The sequence below is a fragment of the Lissotriton vulgaris genome, chromosome 5, assembly GCF_964263255.1.
Source record: "Lissotriton vulgaris chromosome 5, aLisVul1.2, whole genome shotgun sequence".
Classification (NCBI taxonomy): domain Eukaryota; kingdom Metazoa; phylum Chordata; class Amphibia; order Caudata; family Salamandridae; genus Lissotriton; species Lissotriton vulgaris.
The window spans coordinates 1,313,903,697-1,313,926,907 of record NC_141693.1 but is presented as its reverse complement, the minus strand read 5'-3'; the positions used below and the strand labels follow the sequence as shown (position 1 = coordinate 1,313,926,907).

The following is a 23,211-nucleotide window of genomic DNA, read 5'->3' as shown; positions in this document are numbered from 1 at the left end:
TTCGTTCTGCGAAACTTACACCTTACTACCTATTTCCTTTTTGCTTATTGTAAGGTGATATGCACACCTTGCTGGCAGCCATTTTTGGACGATTATATTCTGGCAGACATTTTATAGTGTGTTATTCTCATATTGCATGTATATAATGTGCAATTAATAGTGCATATTTCTACGTTACTCCTGTTTTACATATTGAAGTGTATTCCAGGCATAAGGAGGATTTTCTTTATTTATTGTTTTAACGTTGCATTTACTGCGTTTTAGATGTGTGCTATCATAGATATTACTAGTAGCAATTTGTGTACTGGAGGAAAGAAAAACTACTAGTATTCGTCTTATCTTAAAGACCAACTATTCAGGCTATTAAGGCACCTACACCATTCTTGCAATTACCTGGTGAACCACTTGTGAGATGGAAAGAATGGTTTTGAGCATTTAATATGTTCTTTGGAACGACTGATGATTTAAAATTAAGATCAGAAAGAAAAAAATGATTTTAGAGCATTCTTTGAGCATGGGAGGTCAGAATATTTTTGAGTATTTACCTAAAGTAAGGAGTGACGATTCTGAGGGAGAACTGGATGAATATGAAAAAGCAGTACAGCGCTTGAAGACACATTTTGACAAACTACCTAATTTAATTGTCAGAAGGCATACATTATTTTCCCATGAACAAACAAGAACAGAATTGATTGAGATGTATGCTGTAGAATATGTGGCAGAAAACCACATATCCTACCCCACAACTGGAGTGCTGAGATTATGGCATCGGGGGAGAGAAAGAAGGGAGGAGGTATCTATATGAGCCATTCATGTGTTGCTTTGGCCCTCATCGCTGGGGTCTTAGACTTTTCTCATTGTTGGGTAATATGTTGACTCCTCAGGGTTACACCCTTTGAAGAGGTTGCTGCTGGAAACGGGCTGAACCCTTATTGTTCTTAAGGGGACCATAGCATTATCGTTCAAGAGAGTCTTCAGCCACAATAACAAACACATTTTATCCTGTCAAAGGGGTGTTAATATTAACCTGTACTTTCAGTTTGAAACCGGATATTTAGGGCCCAGGTGTTCCTTCTCAGATGTATGCCTTTGCAGATCTGCTGGGTAGTAGCAACAGGTGTCAAGTGAAGATTTTGGGTAGGTGCGTTGAATTGACTTTGACCCCTGTAGAACCGTTTCAGTTCTATTATTAAACGACTCTGGAAACTGACGCATTAGCTCTCCCATCTCATCACATTATTGGCGATCAGATCTATTGAGGAGAGCGCTGGAATTTGGAAATCTCCACTCAGCAGCTGCTGACCTCTCCATTCTTCTCCTGGCAACCTTCAGTGTAATGATGTACTTCTCTGGAGGAGGCTCAGTAGATGTCGTTACATTCAAGCATTTCCTGGCCGTGGTTACAAAAAGAAAGTCAGCTGGCACATTACCCCTACCATAGATAGGGCTTTGTGGGAATGGTTTACATTTGTATACTCTGTAGGAGTCACTGAATTTGATGCTGGACCACTGGATGCCTCCCTTCCTTATCCATTATGCTGTGTAGCATAGAAAGGTTAAGTAGTACATGCAGTATTTCCAGTAGAAAACCAGTTTCTTCCTCTTCCAACTGTTCGCCAAATGTATTAGCTGCTCTGCCTATCAGTACCTAGAACATGGATAAAGTAATCTGGAGGAGATGCTGTGACTGAATATGTATCCTTCTCCTAAGGGGAGTCAATCTTTTTGTCTTGCAATATATCTATGTCCTCTTATATGAGCAGTTGGGTGTTCATCATAATGTGTATTTTTCTCCTCCTGAAGGTTGGCCATACTCATTTCCCTCATTATGTATTCTCTCTGGGTCTCTTGAGAACTGGGATTTTGCAGGATTTAAATATATCAAAATCCTTCGTTGTATTAAAGCAGACACTCCGGCCTTGAGGCATTGTTTTCTCTTTTCAGTGTCACCAGCTTACTCTCTTGCTTCGACAGCAGATGTTTACCCACATTTCTTTTTATGAGATGGTGAAGTGTCATCTTTCAACTTTCCTCTTATCAGAATCGTCCTTCCGAGTCAAAAGAGAGCGTGAACGTTTGTGCGCACTTGTGTCCATCTTTCGATCTAGAGGGATTATTTTTCTTTTTGCATCATTCAACAGCTAAGGGGGTCATTAGGATGGCGGGCGGACTTAGTCCGCCAGCCATCCTATCGGTGTTTAGGATCGCCCGCAATAAGGGCGGGGGTCCCGTGGGGGGGATTAGGATGCGCCCGCCACTGTGGCGGGCGCATACTGCATTTTTAGCATTGTGGCGGGCGGCCCCCCCATGTGTACTCCCCAGCTGTCCTTCACTCAGGGGTCCGCAGGGGGCCCCCTAAGTGCAGACCGCATGCCTTTCCGTGGCGGCATCGCAAGGCGACCGGGGCAGAAAAGCGGTGGACGGTCTTTCCGTCCGCCGCGGTCCCCCCGCCATCCTAATAAGTGTTTTTATTATGGCATCTAGTGAACGTTACTTCCCACCAAATCCAAATGGCTTTGATAGGCTTTCCTTCTGATGCCCTGCAGACAGAGGCTTTTTTGGGGTTGAAATAAATAATTTAGGCATGGACTCTGTCCTGAATATCTGCCAGCACTCAACCTTTAACATCTGGCCCTTACTGTTCTCCCCATGCCTCTTCAGAATTCTTTACTACATTTGAGTATTCCCCAATGATAATCCAAATTACTTAATGAAAACACGTTTGGACTGTGCAATAGTGCAATGCGCCTACCTTTGTTTTTGCCTAATCTTTAGAGTTTTAGGCTGGAAGGCTACACAGGATCAAAACCTTTCACATGTATGGTCCTTGGGTAGATTTTGTGGGAGCATTTCTTTGCCAACTTTCAGTGGCACATATGGCAAACTCTAAAGCAGAGGCCTCCAAACGTTTCTCTAACTATAGCTACTTATGTCTCAATTAAAATGATCCAGAGCTACTAATGTTATTAGTGTTGTAACAGAAACAATGTCACACAGGATTGTTAGGTGCCACCCCATGCAAGATTACCAGCAGCAATCACCTTAGTGCATTATACAGAGGTGCCAGCACTAATATAAATGTATTCAATTTGTTGCAAGGATAACTGTGTGCTATAGTAGTGCAGGACAGAAATGTCACTTCTGCGAAGCTTCGTGCGCAGTGAACTTGTCTCCCGAAACATACACTCAACAAGCTGTCGCCATTGCGCGAATGGAATAAAAATGTGCTCACCCACTAATTGTAGGAGACTGCATAACGCTGCAAGTAAAAGATCCAGTCCTGATGGGCGGTCCCAAAAGGAGACAGCGCGGTAACAAGGAGAGACTAAGAAGCCTCATTATCAAACGGAAGCCAGCGTTTAACATAGACGAAGACGCCAGCCAATGAAAAATAGGGGCGGGGCTTCCACCCCACTTCTAAAATATACTCTAATACAGCATGCCTTGCAAAGCGAAGCAGCGCTTTGCGCTGCAACGCTACACGAGACCTAAAAATGGAGACAGTTGACTCACTATCTCTCAAGACCCAATGACTTGCACTTCTCTACTCCGAGCCGGCACGCCCTTCATTTCACTGGCTTTTGAGGGTTTGGGAGGAGCTTACACCATAGGCCTGTCCTGGTGATTACGGGAATGCAGAGTGGTGCTTCATATTACATTGTGTGGGCTGCGCTGAAATTTTTATGCCCTGGGTGGCGTTCTAGGGGGAGTGGATTTACTTTCTTTTTTTAAATCTGTATGGAACAATACATTTGATATTTTGCAAACGTTAAAGAAATTTAGCAAAACAAAACAGCTTCTACTGTACACACATTGGTAAGCATTAGTGATAGGCGCTGTAATTCATTTGCATCTAGATTATTGAATATAAAATGCATTTTATAAGGGTCTGACTACCAATGGAATAGGCAATCTCAATGTGTCCAGAATGCTGTCATTCAACACATCTATAGCCTGAGGAAACAGCATCACGGCTCTCGCTGCAGACACACCGTACACTGGCTCCCAATCCAAGAGTGTGTTCTTTTCAAACTGTGTTGCTTGGCATTTAAATGCCTACATAATCTGGCACCTGCCTATCTAACCATGATACTTCACTGTAAATCCTGGCCTGAACTTTGAGCAGCTCTAATGATCTACTTTTAACAATTCCTGGGCAGCTAATGAAAGCTGTCATATGGTTGATGAAAAGACGAGACAGCTTCAGAATTTAACTACAAGGAAAGCAAGATGTGATGCTGATTACTGAAGTGAGACCACTGGAGTGGCTGCATCCATCCAAGTCCCAGTCTAAACACGATAATCTCTAATAATTGACAATGAAATAAGTGATATAGATATCGCCTTATCACTCACAACAGTTTTCAAATAATGTCTATCAATAAAGACATTACTTCCAAAGACAGGTAATAAGATAAACACATTCCAGACTCCAAACTAGTTCTGGAAAAGTAACAACTAGTGGAATACATTATCACCCACATGCATCAAACTCCCGTTTTGCGTTTCCAAATTTGCGATTTTTACCGAATCGCAAATATGGATTCGCAAAACGGGATGCATCATTGAAAATGCTAAATATTTCCGATTCGGTAAAAATCGCAATTTTTACCGAATCGCAAATATTATGCGAATTCAAAATTGCGAATTCGCTATTCCCATTGATTCCTATGGGCCAAAAGGCCAATAGGAATCAATGGAAATTGCGAATTCGCAATTTTGAATTCGCAAATGTTGATGCATTCCATGGGTGCGGGGGGGGTCCAAAGGACCCCCCCCTGCACCCCTGAAATGTATTTTTAAATGGATGTTTCACACACACATGTCCTAAGGACATGTGTGTCTGTAACATGACATTGTTTAAAATGTAAATAAGAACATTTTAAACATTTTTCGCAAATTACCACGAGGTTCAACCTCGTGGTAATTTGCACTTCCAAACTTTGTTTTCACTATTTGATTTCAGAATGATGCATTGCATTTAAGGAATCGCAAATTTGCGATTCCTTAAATGCAATCGCATTCTGGAAAGTCACAAAATTAGCGATTTTCATTACAAAATAATGATGCATCTGAAAAAGCATTTTTGGAGTCGCAAACGGCCGATTTTAAGGAATCGCACCGTTTGCAACTCCAAAAATGCTTGATGCATGTGGGCAATAGTTCGATACAAACCTTAAAATGCTTTGACATACCTGCAAATGACACCTTTATTCTGGAGACAGGGAGGAACTGATAACTGCTGGAAAGAATGCAACTCTCAAAAGATTTAAAAAACTCACACTCATTGTACAGGTTAGTGCATTTAATTTTGAGAAAACTGGTTCACAGAACCTATGGGTAACACTATTGAGAAATGCACAGTCTGTTTTGATAGAGCAGCCTATGATGAAGCAGGTGCCAGCACTACCCCAGCTGGGCCCGCCTTAGCCATCGAATTCAAGTATTCACAGGTGTAAACAGAATTTCTGCCCCCTGCTCAGCAGGATGGTGCCTTTCAGGGAGGTATTCGGGGAGATGATGCTGTGCATGGCAGTGTGGCGACAGGGCAATCTTAAGATGTCAACTGTGGTGTCTGTACATGTCTTGCTGTCAGTTCAGTTCAGTTCTTGCTATCAATTCATGGTTTCTCCGTGAAGGATGCTCCCATCAGTCAAAACCTTGACACTGCAGAATGGTCTACCCACAGTTAATCCTGTCAGCTAGATGTCCACACAATTCCAGCAAGCTGTGTGAAATTTTTGGGCTTACAAAATTATGACAATGATGCAGTTCTATAGAACTGTGTAGAATGATATAACATTCAAACAAGACAGTCTGGTCCAATCAACATCTCCATCGGAAGAAATACTAACAATACCACCAAGCCTGGAGGAAGAGAAGTGCATGAGGTTGCTAAAAAGAACATTGTGCTCACCAGATTGATGAAAGGACATTAGACCATGCCGGTAGAAACCCTAGTGAATGTTGTGAAGCAACACCAGTCTTTCAGCACCGGCCCTGCAGCAAGAGCCTCCTGAATCATCATTTGCAAACCTGAACAGGCATGACCATAACAGGGGTAAAAATGTATTGCAACAGGAAGGGGATTCCGTCTGTGCATGAGGAAGTGCTAGGGGGTGCTACTGGTTAACCGAATCCAACTCCGGATTGGGCTCACAAGATTTCTTATGGACCCATGCACTTGAGTAATACTGAAACAGTTTTTTAAATTGAAGAATGTGAGTGGCGGAGCAGATTCCTTCATATACTTCAGAGGATCAGATGATAGAAGACTATGGGCAGTGAAGCAGTAAATTCAGAGGAAATGTACAATGGGGTCAACACTCATTTTTTCACAGCCTCGCTATAATGTTTTATCTTGGGAAAACAGACTTGCTTAACCCAAAACTACATCCTGGAGCCTAGCAACATATGCAAGTGAAGCATTAGGACAACTACGACCACAGTACCGTGGGCAGCTTTGAGGTTCCCTGGCCTTCCTCTGGCCCTAAAAAATGGAGCCGCCCCATTCTTTAAGAACACCAAATTATCAACTGTCTTGCACTAAGATAGGAGATCCTCTTCCCTAAAACACTCAGAACCTCCCTGTCTTCATCAATCTAACCTCCAAAATTCACATCGTGCAACTGCATTCTCTTCAAAATCACCCTAACCTCCCAAACACCCTCTACCCAGGGTCCCGCTGTCTGAGCTGCCACCCCTCCTTCAACAACATTATCAATTTCTCTCCCCTAAAGAGACCTATGTCTTGTAACTCTTTCTGCCACTGGGAGGGGGATCTTTCCTTCCTTCAGACCACAGAGTTCACTGCTGCACTCGGAAAGAACAACCGTCATGATACTCGCCATAGAGCTCCTTCTCTCCGCTCCACACTGGAGGGCTGTTATAAGCCATTGTTTTAATCAAGTAGGTCCATCTGGCACTTCCTGGAAGGGACTTGTCTCTTTCCTTCTCACCTCCACAGATCCCTCTGTCACTTTATGCAAGAGGTTTGTATCTACCCCTTTCACTTCCAGAGTTCTCAATGGGCGCACAAAAATATACCCCCGCTGTCTCTTCTCCACAGCAACTCTTGCCGATTCTGAGGTGTTCTGTCTCAGTACTCCTCTATTCCTAGTCCTCTCAGGTGTACCATAAAGGTGTCTTTCGGCCTATCTCTGGCACTGTCATCTCCACAGTCCTCTCTGTCGCACATTAAAAGGATTCTGGTTTACCTCATCTTTTTACCTAAACTGGAAACATTTTCTCTAGCCATCTAAGTCCTACAGCTACTCTTCCCTAGCCATGAAGGTTTCTGTGTCTAATCTTTTCATTGGCACAACTCCTGCCTCATACTGGACAGGTTTGCGCAGAAATGAATGATAGATTCCAGATGAGAGCATGTAGTTATGAACTTTCAGCCAACACAGCCTGGCAACTGCTCTGGCAATGTGACCTTGCATCAGTAAGGATGTGACAGCGCCCTTTTCCTTCCACTCCCGGTTTGTATGAACACAGAACATTCATTCACTCCACAGTAGAATGAAGATCATCTGTGCAGAGCATTTTGGCAGAGCACTCAACCAGTCTCAGCTCTTGCTGCTCCGATTCCTGTGTGTTCAGTGAGGGACTCCGTCCTATGCTAGTCCTGAGCTGCTCCTATGCAAGCCGTGCTTCCACGTCAGAGCTGGAAGAGGGGGTTGTACTTCTTTATCTCCTCCAGAAGTCTTTCATTCTCAAGATGTGCCTCTGTCAGTGCTGACCTAGCAGCTGCCAGCTCTAGCTGCAAACTTCCAATGTCCTTCCGTGTCTGAAAGAGAAAGGTAAACATGTTTTAAATCCACAGAAGCATCATATTTACCCTTATAAAGCAGGGACGTGTCTGGGCTTCAAGGGACACCAGGTTGCCAATGAACAAGTTACTTACCTTCGGTAACGCTTTTTCTGGTAGATACTATATCTGCCTGTGGATTCCTCACCTTGTGAATATCCCCCTTGCGTCAGCAACATTCGGAAATTCTTTTCGTAGCCTCGCGCCGACGTGGATTTGGAAGTCATAGAGACACGGCATCGCACGCGACTCCGCTGACGTCACAGACGCCTACAATAGGCCCACGCCGGCGTGATGACATCAGTTCCGCCCTTTTTTCCGTGCCATTGAGGCACACGGACGGACCAATGACAGTAGAAATATACATAGTATACACAGCACACAATAGCCAAGGAGAAACACACAGTGTGAAACAAGTGCAAGAAAGCAATGGAAACATGTCCTTAACATCGCAATATATATACAATACAATACAGTTTTAAGAAGTTGTGAGTGTGATCTCCACGTAAGATTGAATTTATTTGCCAGGATTAATATCCGTTTTTTCAGCTCGTGATATGAAGGACAAGAATCTTTCTGTTTGTAGAAAAATTACTTTATTTTAATTCATACGATGAGGACAGCCGACACGTGTTTCGCCCCCTCTTGGCGATTTGCGCCGGGGCTTTCTCAAGGCTGTTAAAAGGAGTAAAAGAAAGTTTTAAAACTCGAGTGGACTACAAGCAAATGACCCCAAGAGAAACCAGAGAGGACACCGAGTGTGTGGAAGTGCTTAGATTAATTCTTTGGTGCAAAAAACCTAAATAGTTAGTTTCTGTGCCCAGAAAATGATGGTGCCTGAGTACAGTGCAGTGATCAGAAGAATTCAAAAAACCGCAAAACAAGTATCAGGCAAGAGCCGCTTGAGTGAGTTATAAAGTATTGATGTACAAACTCACCGCAGGATTTAGATAAACGTAAATGGGAGTGTAAAGAGGAAAGTCACTAAGTTCAGTTGGTCAAACAGAGAATCCCAAGGTGTTAAGACAAAGGAAAGTTGAAGGACAGACAAATGACAGTGCAGTCAATAAAATACAGTCATAATACCTAGATGAGTTAATTCACGTCGAAAAATTCCTGTTACAAAAGTATGTGCATTATCCGTGGTATAGAGTTATAATTCTTCAGTGATGAAACATTTCCTGTTAATTTAAACAAGACAATTCATGAGTGCAATTGTGTTGACATCCAAGCATATGTACAACATGTTTAGATAGGACGTAATGTCAGGCAGATTCTCACTATGTGGGGTCAAGATCTAAAAGGAAACAGAATTGCAACTGAGATGTCCAAATTCATGCTATCAATACATGAAATTAGTCTGCCCCATTGACAATAATAGCAAATGTATATTCTACTTTTGTCACAGAAAACGAAACATCCAAACGCTCATATATCAGCAGGTATTTCAAGCATGTTGGTATTCCTAATAGTTTATATTTGGACTGCGACATTTGTATTACAAAAGGCTATGACAGTCTCCTTTCAGCAGTGTCTGGTAATTATATTCAGAGCGACGCCTGGAAAAGATAGTCCACATCTATTGCCGGCACATCAATATTTTCTAACTTTTAACACAATCTAGCACCTTTGCGACATAATTGAGACCGTTTAATTTCATGATTGCTGCGCAGCGTGATTATTTCATGTACTTTAATGTGGGACAGAGGGGAATGGTAATAGATATTAAGTCTAGTGCCCGGGCATATGTTATGGTGTTTAGAAGAGACAAGGGCGTCCTGTATGTATCGCCCGTTTTATGTGGCTGACTGGCTAGGATGCCATCGGTCATATTGGTGTTTAAAACCACATAAAAATCCAAGTTCGGGGGCATACTGTCAGGGTTGCTGTTAATCCGGCTGGCGAGCCACAATGTCCATAGGTAGATGGACTGCCACAATGTTAGGAAACCGAAACGAAATGCGAGCGTTTCTATTGCAGGGAAAACGGGTATAAAGGGGTCAACCGCGTTAAGCGCGGAGTTTGCAGGAAGCAGTTAAGCTCGGTATAAGAGTACGGCAGATCCGACTTACTTTTTAGGCTAATGCCTACAGTCCTAAGGTCCTCCCAGCATGGCGATTCCTCGTTCGTGTCCTTCCGCATCTCGCAGTCGCGGGATCCGGGAGTTAAAGGGGAGGACCCGGAAGTAAAAAATGTTTGCTGCGCAAATTGGTATTGAATTGATAAACTTGGTTGGAGTTGTATTATCCTTAATTAAAATGTTTAATGAGCACGGAAGTGTTGGCCGTATAGGTTTTTTTACCAACTAAGGGAAAAAAGGCAGTTAGATACAGCGAGAGTATTTGTACTGAAACTGACGCTCATAGAGGTGTGTAGATGGGCTCGGTAAGACGGGCAACAACATATACGTAAGGCCTTACAAAAACACTGGCATCTGTTGAAAGACAATCCAACTCTGTCCGACACAATACAAGATAAACCTCAAATGGGCTTCTCGCGAAGTAAAAATCTAAGAGATATGATTTGTCCATCCTTTCTTGATATTCAACCAAAACCAAGAATATTTCCACCGCAGACCATAGGCTTTTACACCTGCATGAACTGCTCGATCTGCAAACTGGGGAAATCCAGAACCAAAGAGGTCTTAATCAATGGCACCAAATACAGGATCAGAGATCTCATTAACTGTGAAAGCACCTATGTCATCTATCTAATAACATGCCCGTGTGGACAACATTACATTGGCAGCTCGAAAAGACCTTTGAAAGTCCGGATACAGGAACATTACCGAAATATCCATGGCACGGACACTAGACAGTCCCTTGTAGATCATTTTCTTCACCATCACAAAAACAATCTGAATTTCACGTTTGTTGGTTTAAAAAAACTGAAAACTCCCAAACGCGGTGGAGACTTGGAACAGATGCTCCGTCGAGAAGAGAGTTCACTAATCATCGGAATGGAAACTGTAACAAAGGGACTCAACCAAGAATATGAGTGGCATCACTGGCTGTAATGGACCCAATGTTGTGTTCTGGGAGGGTGACACCCCACTCTCTTTACCACAAACAAGGGCCTGCATAAATATGGGATTGCATAAATGGAAACGATCCATAGACTATAACATCCCCTTACTTCTAGGCATATGTGAGACACTGAAATAACAGCATGGATTTTACCGCTCACACATGAGACACAATACATATAGACATCCGGGGGTATATCCTTTGTTTTTTTCTTGCAGTTGTCATTCTGCGTGACCATGTTTTCCCTTTCTTCATTTTTCCTAGGCAGATGCACCTGCATAATGGTATAATACATTATACATACATGACCAAGTGTGCCTTAATAAGTTAGAAGGTCACATCAATCTAAAAAAATACCCAAAAAAATAAATCTAGAAACATAATTAGTAATAAAATTTTGAATGTTCAAAGAATTGTGCACCTTAATTCTAGCATCCAATTTTCAAGGTTAGGACATCACCTCTAGACACTTGATGGAAATAAAATCCATTTATGACAGCACACCCAGTGTCTCAGTACAAATCACCTTTACCTCTCTGGCCATTCCAAACAAATATATGACTCCATGAGCATATTTAAATCTCGCAGCATACCAGCTGTCCAAAATTTTACGGTTGTCTTTCCTTCTTCTCACCACTCATAAATGGCGTCCGCTCTACCGAGCCGATGATTATACTCTTTTTAACTAATCTCCCCAGCACAAACAATATTATTGATAATGATACACCCTCGTTACACTCATTAATCAAAATAAATCGGGGAAGTTTTGCATGCCCATCATACCAACAAAATTACCCCAAATGCAACATACCGAAGAACTGTCCATTATTTACACTTTGTCTGGTGTGGTATTCCACCACTTACAAATGGCGCCCGTCTTACCGAGCCCATCTACACACCTCTATGAGCGTCAGTTTCAGTACAAATACTCTCGCTGTATCTAACTGCCTTTTTTCCCTTAGTTGGTAAAAAAAACTATACGGCCAACCCTTCCGTGCTCATTAAACATTTTAATTAAGGATAATACAACTCCAACCAAGTTTATCAATTCAATACCAATTTGCGCAGCAAACATTTTTTTACTTCCGGGTCCTCCCCTTTAACTCCCGGATCCCGCGACTGCGAGATGCGGAAGGACACGAACGAGGAATCGCCATGCTGGGAGGACCTTAGGACTGTAGGCATTAGCCTAAAAAGTAAGTCGGATCTGCCGTACTCTTATACCGAGCTTAACTGCTTCCTGCAAACTCCGCGCTTAACGCGGTGGACCCCTTTATACCCGTTTTCCCTGCAATAGAAACGCTCGCATTTCGTTTCGGTTTCCTAACATTGTGGCAGTCCATCTACCTATGGACATTGTGGCTCGCCAGCCGGATTAACAGCAACCCTGACAGTATGCCCCCGAACTTGGATTTTTATGTGGTTTTAAACACCAATATGACCGATGGCATCCTAGCCAGTCAGCCACATAAAACGGGCGATACATACAGGACGCCCTTGTCTCTTCTAAACACCATAACATATGCCCGGGCACTAGACTTAATATCTATTACCATTCCCCTCTGTCCCACATTAAAGTACATGAAATAATCACGCTGCGCAGCAATCATGAAATTAAACGGTCTCAATTATGTCGCAAAGGTGCTAGATTGTGTTAAAAGTTAGAAAATATTGATGTGCCGGCAATAGATGTGGACTATCTTTTCCAGGCGTCGCTCTGAATATAATTACCAGACACTGCTGAAAGGAGACTGTCATAGCCTTTTGTAATACAAATGTCGCAGTCCAAATATAAACTATTAGGAATACCAACATGCTTGAAATACCTGCTGATATATGAGCGTTTGGATGTTTCGTTTTCTGTGACAAAAGTAGAATATACATTTGCTATTATTGTCAATGGGGCAGACTAATTTCATGTATTGATAGCATGAATTTGGACATCTCAGTTGCAATTCTGTTTCCTTTTAGATCTTGACCCCACATAGTGAGAATCTGCCTGACATTACGTCCTATCTAAACATGTTGTACATATGCTTGGATGTCAACACAATTGCACTCATGAATTGTCTTGTTTAAATTAACAGGAAATGTTTCATCACTGAAGAATTATAACTCTATACCACGGATAATGCACATACTTTTGTAACAGGAATTTTTCGACGTGAATTAACTCATCTAGGTATTATGACTGTATTTTATTGACTGCACTGTCATTTGTCTGTCCTTCAACTTTCCTTTGTCTTAACACCTTGGGATTCTCTGTTTGACCAACTGAACTTAGTGACTTTCCTCTTTACACTCCCATTTACGTTTATCTAAATCCTGCGGTGAGTTTGTACATCAATACTTTATAACTCACTCAAGCGGCTCTTGCCTGATACTTGTTTTGCGGTTTTTTGAATTCTTCTGATCACTGCACTGTACTCAGGCACCATCATTTTCTGGGCACAGAAACTAACTATTTAGGTTTTTTGCACCAAAGAATTAATCTAAGCACTTCCACACACTCGGTGTCCTCTCTGGTTTCTCTTGGGGTCATTTGCTTGTAGTCCACTCGAGTTTTAAAACTTTCTTTTACTCCTTTTAACAGCCTTGAGAAAGCCCCGGCGCAAATCGCCAAGAGGGGGCGAAACACGTGTCGGCTGTCCTCATCGTATGAATTAAAATAAAGTAATTTTTCTACAAACAGAAAGATTCTTGTCCTTCATATCACGAGCTGAAAAAACGGATATTAATCCTGGCAAATAAATTCAATCTTACGTGGAGATCACACTCACAACTTCTTAAAACTGTTTCCTTAACCCTGAAGCCCAAGAGGTCCAGAGCTTCGAGTGTGTCTCCATCCGCTAACTAACCACACTTATTCAAGTGTTGTCTAAAGCCTTGAAATCCTTGGACCTTTGCTACCTCATCCACATTGAAATATATGGATCTCTAAGGCTTAAACAACTGATTCTTCTGCAAGCCACTGCTCAACTCCAAAAGAATTTTACCATCTTGGCTTTCAAAACAAAACAATATATAATGGCATCCTACAATTCGAGACGTGACAGACGAAACGACAGACTTGAAGCAGCATTTGACCCCACAGGCGCGACCATAAGTCGAACACCCAGTACCACCAACCTAACTTCAGCTAAAAGTACTTTTCAGGCTTTGGAAAAAGTTGCAAAGAAGGAGACTTCAAAATGGTGGGAGGTAGCATCCCTCAAAAAATACCTGGAACATAACCTGATCCCACGGGGACTGCGCATCTTGATCTTTCCTCCAATCGAAACTACGGCTCCTGAAAAACTACAACTATGGGAAGACAACCTTCGCACTGCCTCCAATAACATGATTCGACAACTAATTGACATTGCAATGGAAGAGTATGAGATAAATAAAAAAGAAGTTGATAACTTATCCAAAAAAATCGAAGATGCTAATTGGGGTGAAATCACAACAAAAAACTATGACATCTTAAACAAATTCCTGGATGAATTCGAGGAAGACATTATACAAAGGAAAAATCGGAAATTCAGACGTGATCTGCAAGATTACCAACAAGGGAGAGTGTACACCTTTGCACAAAAATATGACAACATCAATACCTCCACAACAAACAATACGACAAACGAATCCATACCGACACCATCATCATCTGAGGCAGGGTCAGTAGAAAATCTATCCTTATCGTCCAATTTGAGACCGCAGGTAAATTTTCGGGAGGAGGTCCAACGACACCGCCTAGGGAATATACAAGACAACCGATCACGACCACCAAATCTAGGCACACCGAAACCCAACACACCGGGTGTACAAACCAGGGCAAGGAAAAGGGAACAACATCTAACCAAAACATAACCAACAACCTGGTACTCAACTTATCTACAACTACCTTGTCGGATACACACAACCAAATACTCAATAAATGACTGTCCTTTTGCCCAACTGCCCAATGGGACCTAGTGAAAACTAAAATAGATCTCTTTAAATTCACTAGAAGATTGAAACTACACTCTTTCTTTCAAGATAATCCGAGAAGACGGACGGCGACCAATTACAACAATCAAACCAGTGACCTGTCTGCACAAGACCTGGAAAACAGCAATCTTCTCCTCCATCTATCCTCTGACGAAACACCAGATGACTTGGAATCTCTCACAACAAATGCAGATGAACTGGGCATTGACATCTACCATACTAAACCAAACCCTCTGAAGAAGAAATCAAGATTCACCCCGTCATTACCAGCTGGTAATTCTATTGATATGTTTCTCTCCAAAGTAACCGAAGATCTAAACAAGGAATTTGATAAGTATAAAGCCAAGCAGAAATATACCCCAAAAAATATAACAACTAAGGAAAGATTGGCTTTGACGGAGATACGACAAAACAAGGACCTGACAATAAAAGAAGCAGACAAGGGGGGAAATGTAGTTATTCTAAACACCTCAGATTACCTGCTAGAAGCACAACGTCAACTGGATGACAATACCTGCTACCAAGTTTTGGAAAAGAATCCCACCCAATCAATTCAAGAAAGATTATCTACACTAATCGACCTATGGTACGAAAAAGGCCTCCTCAGTATAGAAGAAAAGAACCTTTTATACATTAAAAATCCAGTTGTACCAACCCTGTACCTGTTACCCAAGGTGCACAAACCTGGACGAATACCTAAGGGAAGACCCATAATTGATGGCATTGACTCTGTTTGCTCCAACCTAGGAGCTTTCATAGACGCAGAGCTACAGCCTCTAATGAAAGCCCTGCCGTCATTCATCAGGGATACAAAGGATGTACTACAAAAACTGGACAATATAACATGGCAGGAAGATTTCTTTCTCATCGCAATTGACATTACCAGCCTATACACCTCAATAAAACATTCAGATGGTATAGCTGCCACCAGGAAATACCTGCAAACCCGTTCAGTACACCTAACGGCACGCAACAGAATGATTCTGGACTTCCTTGAATTCTGTTTATTTAACAACTATTTTCTCTTTAATGGAAAATACTATCTTCAACTGCGGGGGACGGCAATGGGGGCAAAATTTGCACCCCCATATGCCTGCCTCCTGATGGGAATGGTCGAACAACATTGGCTGTGGCAGGAAAGACCAGAAGAAGTGACAGACAACATAATAATGTGGGGTCGTTACATTGACGACATCCTAATGATCTGGCAAGGAACTGAGGACAAATTAAGATCATTTATCAAGTCCATGTCACCTAACCAATGGGGTATCGAAATTACTTATAACATCTCCAAAACAGAAATCGAATTCCTAGACTTGACTATCTACATCTCAGAGAATCAACTACACACCAAAATGTACAGAAAACCAACGTCTGCAAATTCCATCTTACATGCCACCAGCAGCCACCCTGCCCATACCATCACCAACATCCCAGGAGGGGAATTCAGACGGGCGCGCATGAACTGTAGCTCTGTGGAAGAATATGAAACTCATTCAGCGAACATAACTGAACGTCTAAGACAAAGAGGTTACAAAGAGAAACAACTTGCCAAAGCAGTCACTAAATTCAAAACATCTGACAGACAGAGCTTATTGCACAACAACCAACCACAAGAGAAAAAACAAACCATTCGCTTTACAACTGAATACAACAGTGGGTAACAACATATACGTAAGGCCTTACAAAAACACTGGCATCTGTTGAAAGACAATCCAACTCTGTCCGACACAATACAAGATAAACCTCAAATGGGCTTCTCGCGAAGTAAAAATCTAAGAGATATGATTTGTCCATCCTTTCTTGATATTCAACCAAAACCAAGAATATTTCCACCGCAGACCATAGGCTTTTACACCTGCATGAACTGCTCGATCTGCAAACTGGGGAAATCTAGAACCAAAGAGGTCTTAATCAATGGCACCAAATACAGGATCAGAGATCTCATTAACTGTGAAAGCACCTATGTCATCTATCTAATAACATGCCCGTGTGGACAACATTACATTGGCAGCTCGAAAAGACCTTTGAAAGTCCGGATACAGGAACATTACCGAAATATCCATGGCACGGACACTAGACAGTCCCTTGTAGATCATTTTCTTCACCATCACAAAAACAATCTGAATTTCACGTTTGTTGGTTTAAAAAAACTGAAAACTCCCAAACGAGGTGGAGACTTGGAACAGATGCTCCGTCGAGAAGAGAGTTCACTAATCATCGGAATGGAAACTGTAACAAAGGGACTCAACCAAGAATATGAGTGGCATCACTGGCTGTAATGGACCCAATGTTGTGTTCTGGGAGGGTGACACCCCACTCTCTTTACCACAAACAAGGGCCTGCATAAATATGGGATTGCATAAATGGAAACGATCCATAGACTATAACATCCCCTTACTTCTAGGCATATGTGAGACACTGAAATAACAGCATGGATTTTACCGCTCACACATGAGACACAATACATATAGACATCCGGGGGTATATCCTTTGTTTTTTTCTTGCAGTTGTCATTCTGTGTGACCATGTTTTCCCTTTCTTCATTTTTCCTAGGCAGATGCACCTGCATAATGGTATAATACATTATACATACATGACCAAGTGTGCCTTAATAAGTTAGAAGGTCACATCAATCTAAAAAAATACCCAAAAAAATAAATCTAGAAACATAATTAGTAATAAAATTTTGAATGTTCAAAGAATTGTGCACCTTAATTCTAGCATCCAATTTTCAAGGTTAGGACATCACCTCTAGACACTTGATGGAAATAAAATCCATTTATGACAGCACACCCAGTGTCTCAGTACAAATCACCTTTACCTCTCTGGCCATTCCAAACAAATATATGACTCCATGAGCATATTTAAATCTCGCAGCATACCAGCTGTCCAAAATTTTACGGTTGTCTTTCTTTCTTCTCACCACTCATAAATGGCGTCCGCTCTACCGAGCCGATGATTATACTCTTTTTAACTAATCTCCCCAGCACAAACAATATTATTGATAATGATACACCCTCGTTACACTCATTAATCAAAATAAATCGGGGAAGTTTTGCATGCCCATCATACCAACAAAATTACCCCAAATGCAACATACCGAAGAACTGTCCATTATTTACACTTTGTCTGGTGTGGTATTCCACCACTTACAAATGGCGCCCGTCTTACCGAGCCCATCTACACACCTCTATGAGCGTCAGTTTCAGTACAAATACTCTCGCTGTATCTAACTGCCTTTTTTCCCTTAGTTGGTAAAAAAACCTATACGGCCAACCCTTCCGTGCTCATTAAACATTTTAATTAAGGATAATACAACTCCAACCAAGTTTATCAATTCAATACCAATTTGCGCAGCAAACATTTTTTACTTCCGGGTCCTCCCCTTTAACTCCCGGATCCCGCGACTGCGAGATGCGGAAGGACACGAACGAGGAATCGCCATGCTGGGAGGACCTTAGGACTGTAGGCATTAGCCTAAAAAGTAAGTCGGATCTGCCGTACTCTTATACCGAGCTTAACTGCTTCCTGCAAACTCCGCGCTTAACGCGGTGGACCCCTTTATACCCGTTTTCCCTGCAATAGAAACGCTCGCATTTCGTTTCGGTTTCCTAACATTGTGGCAGTCCATCTACCTATGGACATTGTGGCTCGCCAGCCAGATTAACAGCAACCCTGACAGTATGCCCCCGAACTTGGATTTTTATGTGGTTTTAAACACCAATATGACCGATGGCATCCTAGCCAGTCAGCCACATAAAACGGGCGATACATACAGGACGCCTTTGTCTCTTCTAAACACCATAACATATGCCCGGGCACTAGACTTAATATCTATTACCATTCCCCTCTGTCCCACATTAAAGTACATGAAATAATCACGCTGCGCAGCAATCATGAAATTAAACGGTCTCAATTATGTCGCAAAGGTGCTAGATTGTGTTAAAAGTTAGAAAATATTGATGTGCCGGCAATAGATGTGGACTATCTTTTCCAGGCGTCGCTCTGAATATAATTACCAGACACTGCTGAAAGGAGACTGTCATAGCCTTTTGTAATACAAATGTCGCAGTCCAAATATAAACTATTAGGAATACCAACATGCTTGAAATACCTGCTGATATATGAGCGTTTGGATGTTTCGTTTTCTGTGACAAAAGTAGAATATACATTTGCTATTATTGTCAATGGGGCAGACTAATTTCATGTATTGATAGCATGAATTTGGACATCTCAGTTGCAATTCTGTTTCCTTTTAGATCTTGACCCCACATAGTGAGAATCTGCCTGACATTACGTCCTATCTAAACATGTTGTACATATGCTTGGATGTCAACACAATTGCACTCATGAATTGTCTTGTTTAAATTAACAGGAAATGTTTCATCACTGAAGAATTATAACTCTATACCACGGATAATGCACATACTTTTGTAACAGGAATTTTTCGACGTGAATTAACTCATCTAGGTATTATGACTGTATTTTATTGACTGCACTGTCATTTGTCTGTCCTTCAACTTTCCTTTGTCTTAACACCTTGGGATTCTCTGTTTGACCAACTGAACTTAGTGACTTTCCTCTTTACACTCCCATTTACGTTTATCTAAATCCTGCGGTGAGTTTGTACATCAATACTTTATAACTCACTCAAGCGGCTCTTGCCTGATACTTGTTTTGCGGTTTTTTGAATTCTTCTGATCACTGCACTGTACTCAGGCACCATCATTTTCTGGGCACAGAAACTAACTATTTAGGTTTTTTGCACCAAAGAATTAATCTAAGCACTTCCACACACTCGGTGTCCTCTCTGGTGTCTCTTGGGGTCATTTGCTTGTAGTCCACTCGAGTTTTAAAACTTTCTTTTACTCCTTTTAACAGCCTTGAGAAAGCCCCGGCGCAAATCGCCAAGAGGGGGCGAAACACGTGTCGGCTGTCCTCATCGTATGAATTAAAATAAAGTAATTTTTCTACAAACAGAAAGATTCTTGTCCTTCATATCACGAGCTGAAAAAACGGATATTAATCCTGGCAAATAAATTCAATCTTACGTGGAGATCACACTCACAACTTCTTAAAACTGTTTCCTTAACCCTGAAGCCCAAGAGGTCCAGAGCTTCGAGTGTGTCTCCATCCGCTAACTAACCACACTTATTCAAGTGTTGTCTAAAGCCTTGAAATCCTTGGACCTTTGCTACCTCATCCACATTACAATACAATACAGTAACTCTGGCATAGAAGAGTGGACAATGGGGAGGCGGGTGGGTCAGTGAGGAATCCACAGGCAGATATAGTATCTACCAGAAAAAGCGTTACCTAAGGTAAGTAACTTGTTCTTCTGATAGATACATCTGCCGTGTGGATTCCTCACCTTGTGAATAGTCCCACAGCAGTCCCCACTCCCGGAGGAGGGTGTCCACTCTTCTAAACCAGGAAATCCTGAAGGACAGAGCGCGCAAATTGGCTGTCCCTCCTCACCTCAGTATCCAAGCAGTAATGCTTTGCGAACGTGTGGAGGGAAGACCAAGTTGCCGCCCTACAAATGTCCTCTACAGGAACACCTCTAGCCAATGCTGAGGTAGACGACTTAGCTCTAGTAGAAGGAGCCCTTATACCCTCTGGAGGTTCCTTACCGGCCAAAGAGTAGCAGATCTTTATACAAAGTACGATCCATCTTGACAATGTTCTTTTATGGACCGCTCTTCCTCTTTTGCAGCCAGCAAACCCAACGAAGAGCTGATCATCCAAACAACAGTCTTTAGTTCTATCCAGGTAAAAAGACACCGCCCTCTCAGGGTCCAGACGGTGTAACCTCTCCTCCTCCTTGGAAGGATGTGGGGGAGGATAAAAGGTAGGGAGGGTAATGGATTGACCAAGGTGGAAAGGAGTAACCAACTTAGGAAGAAAAGCAGCCCTGGTCCTAGGAACCATTTGATCAGCATGAATGGTCAAGAAAGGGGGCTTCGAACTAAGAGCTTGAAGCTCACTAACCCTCCTTGCAGAGGTTATTGCAACGAGGAAGACTGTCTTAAGAGTCAAAAGCCTCATAGGACATTTATGAAGAGGCTCAAAGGGAGCACCCATCAGAAAGGTCAAGACAAGATTTAAGTCCCACTGAGGCACAAAAAAAGGAGTAGGAGGGAACTTATTTGTGAGGCCCTTCAAAAACCTTAAAACTACAGGAGACTTAAAAAGAGATGGCTGGTCAGCCAAACAGAGAAAAGCTGACAGCGCAGAAAGATAGCCCTTAACCGTGGCAACACCAAGCCCTTGCTGCGCCAGAGAAAGGGCAAACTGGAGAACATCAGACAAACGGGCTCTCAAAGGGTCAATAGAATTCCCACCACACCAAGTGACAAATTTTGACCATCTATATGAATAGATAAACTTAGTGGAGTCACGCCTGGCTGACAAGATGACATCCACCACGTCAGGTGGGAGAGAAAAGGAAATCAGGTTGCCCCGTTTAATCTCCAGGCATGAAGGTGCAATGTCTGGAGGTGGGGGTGTAGAACCTGCCCCTCCATCTGAGAGAGGAGGTCTGCCCTGAGAGGGAGACGGAGCGGCGGGTGAGAGGAGAGGTGGAGAAGATCTGTATACCACACCCTTCTTGGCCAGTCCGGGGCGACCAATATGACTTGGGCCCGGTCTTGGCAAATCTTCCTCAGAACCCGAGGAATCAAAGGAATGGGAGGAAACGCGTAAAGGAGCCGTCTTTCCCAACTCAACTGAAACGCGTCCCCCAAGGCTCCTTGCAACGGATACTGGAGTCTGCAGAAGGACGGGCAGTGAGCATTCTCCCGAGTAGCGAACAGGTCCACCTGAGGAGTCCCCCACGTCCGAAAGACGTGACGAACCACCTCCGGGTGAAGCCTCCACTCGTGGTCGGCAGAGAACTGCCGACTGAGACTGTCTGCTCGCACGTTCAGAACTCCGGCCAGATGACTTGCCATCAGACAAATCTGGTGGACCAGAGTCGCAGAGCCTCTCTGCAGAGACACTGCGACCCCACTCCTTCCTGCTTGTTGATGTACCACATCGCGGTCGTGTTGTCCGTCAGGACCTGGATCGACCGACCGGGAAGGGAGGAAGGCCTTGAGCGCCAGACGTATCGCCCGCAATTCTAGAAGGTTGATGTGAAGCAACCTTTCCTCTGGAGACCAAAGACCCTTGACCTCCAGATCCCCCAGATGAGCACCCCACCCTAGAGATCCGTTATCACTGTGGCCACCGGAGGAGGCAGCTGAAAAGGCTTCCCTTGAGACAGGTTGCCTTCCACGCCCCACCAAGATAGATCTGCAGCAGCTTCTCTGGAGATCCTCACCGACTCCCTGAGATCCCCGTTGTGCTGATACCACTGCCTGCGGAGGCACCACTGGAGTGCCCTCATGTGCCAGCGTGCAATGTTGACCAACAGAATGCAAGAAGCCATCAGACCGAGCAGGCGAAGGACCTTCAGGACTGGAACGACCGCTCCATTGCAAAATAAAGGAATCATTTCCTGTATGTCGCGAATCCTTTGAGGAGGAGGGAATGCACGACATACAGTTGTGTCCAGTACAGCACCTATGAACAGGTTGCTCTGGGAGGGCACCAGGTGAGACTTGGGTACATTTATTGAAAAATCCAACCTGTACAACAACTTAGTTGTCTCTTGCAGATGATGGGGCACCTTCTCTGACGACTCTGCTTTGATCAGCCAGTCGTCCAAATAAGGGAATACCGGTATCCCCGACCTTCTGAGATGTGCTGCCACCACCGCCACGCCATCACCTTGGTGAAGACTCGAGGCGCAGTAGTAAGACCAAACGGAAGGACCGCAAACTGGTAGTGTTGCGATCCCACCATAAAACGGAGATACTTCCTGTGCGACTTCAGGATTGGGATGTGGAAATACGCATCCTGCAAGTCGAGCGACACCAGCCAGTCTTCTCCTAGCAGCGCTTGAAGAACCTGAGCAAGGGTGAGCATCTTGAATTTCTCCTGTTTCAGATAGAGATTCAAGATCCTGAGATCCAGGATTGGACGAAGTCTGCCATCCTTTTTGGGAATCAGGAAATACCGGGAGTAGCATCCCTGACCCCTTTCCTGCTCTGGGACCACCTCTATCGCACCCTTTCGTAACAGAGTTAGCACCTGCTCCTGCAGAAGAGACAGATGTTCCTCGGTGCAAAAGCCTTGGCAAGGAGGGTAATTCGGAGGGAATTCCCGAAAGGGAAGGGCATACCCATTTTCTACAAGATTGAGAACCCAAAGATCTGATGTATCCGATTCCCAATCCTGTAGAAAATGGGTAAGCCGACCCCCCACCGGACCCACATGATCCTGAATAGCGGATCTAGGGCTGCTTTTCTGAGGCAGGGGGGTTGGAAGAAGAGGAGGAGGAAGAGGCCTGACGTC

General features: G+C 43.2%; 1 protein-coding gene across 4 annotated transcripts in view; it reads right to left on the bottom strand.

The window, feature by feature from the left end:
- Positions 1-5,290: 5,290 nt before the first annotated feature.
- BLTP3A (bridge-like lipid transfer protein family member 3A) overlaps positions 5,291-23,211 on the bottom strand; it is a 636,759-nt gene continuing 618,838 nt past the window's right edge. For all 4 annotated transcript variants that reach the window (XM_086923213.1, XM_086923214.1, XM_086923215.1 and 1 more), the window contains exon 21: positions 5,291-7,792. In XM_086923213.1, coding sequence (XP_086779339.1) covers positions 7,664-7,792 — 129 coding nt within the window. In that variant the 3' untranslated portion in view covers positions 5,291-7,663. The remainder of the gene's footprint in view (positions 7,793-23,211) is intronic.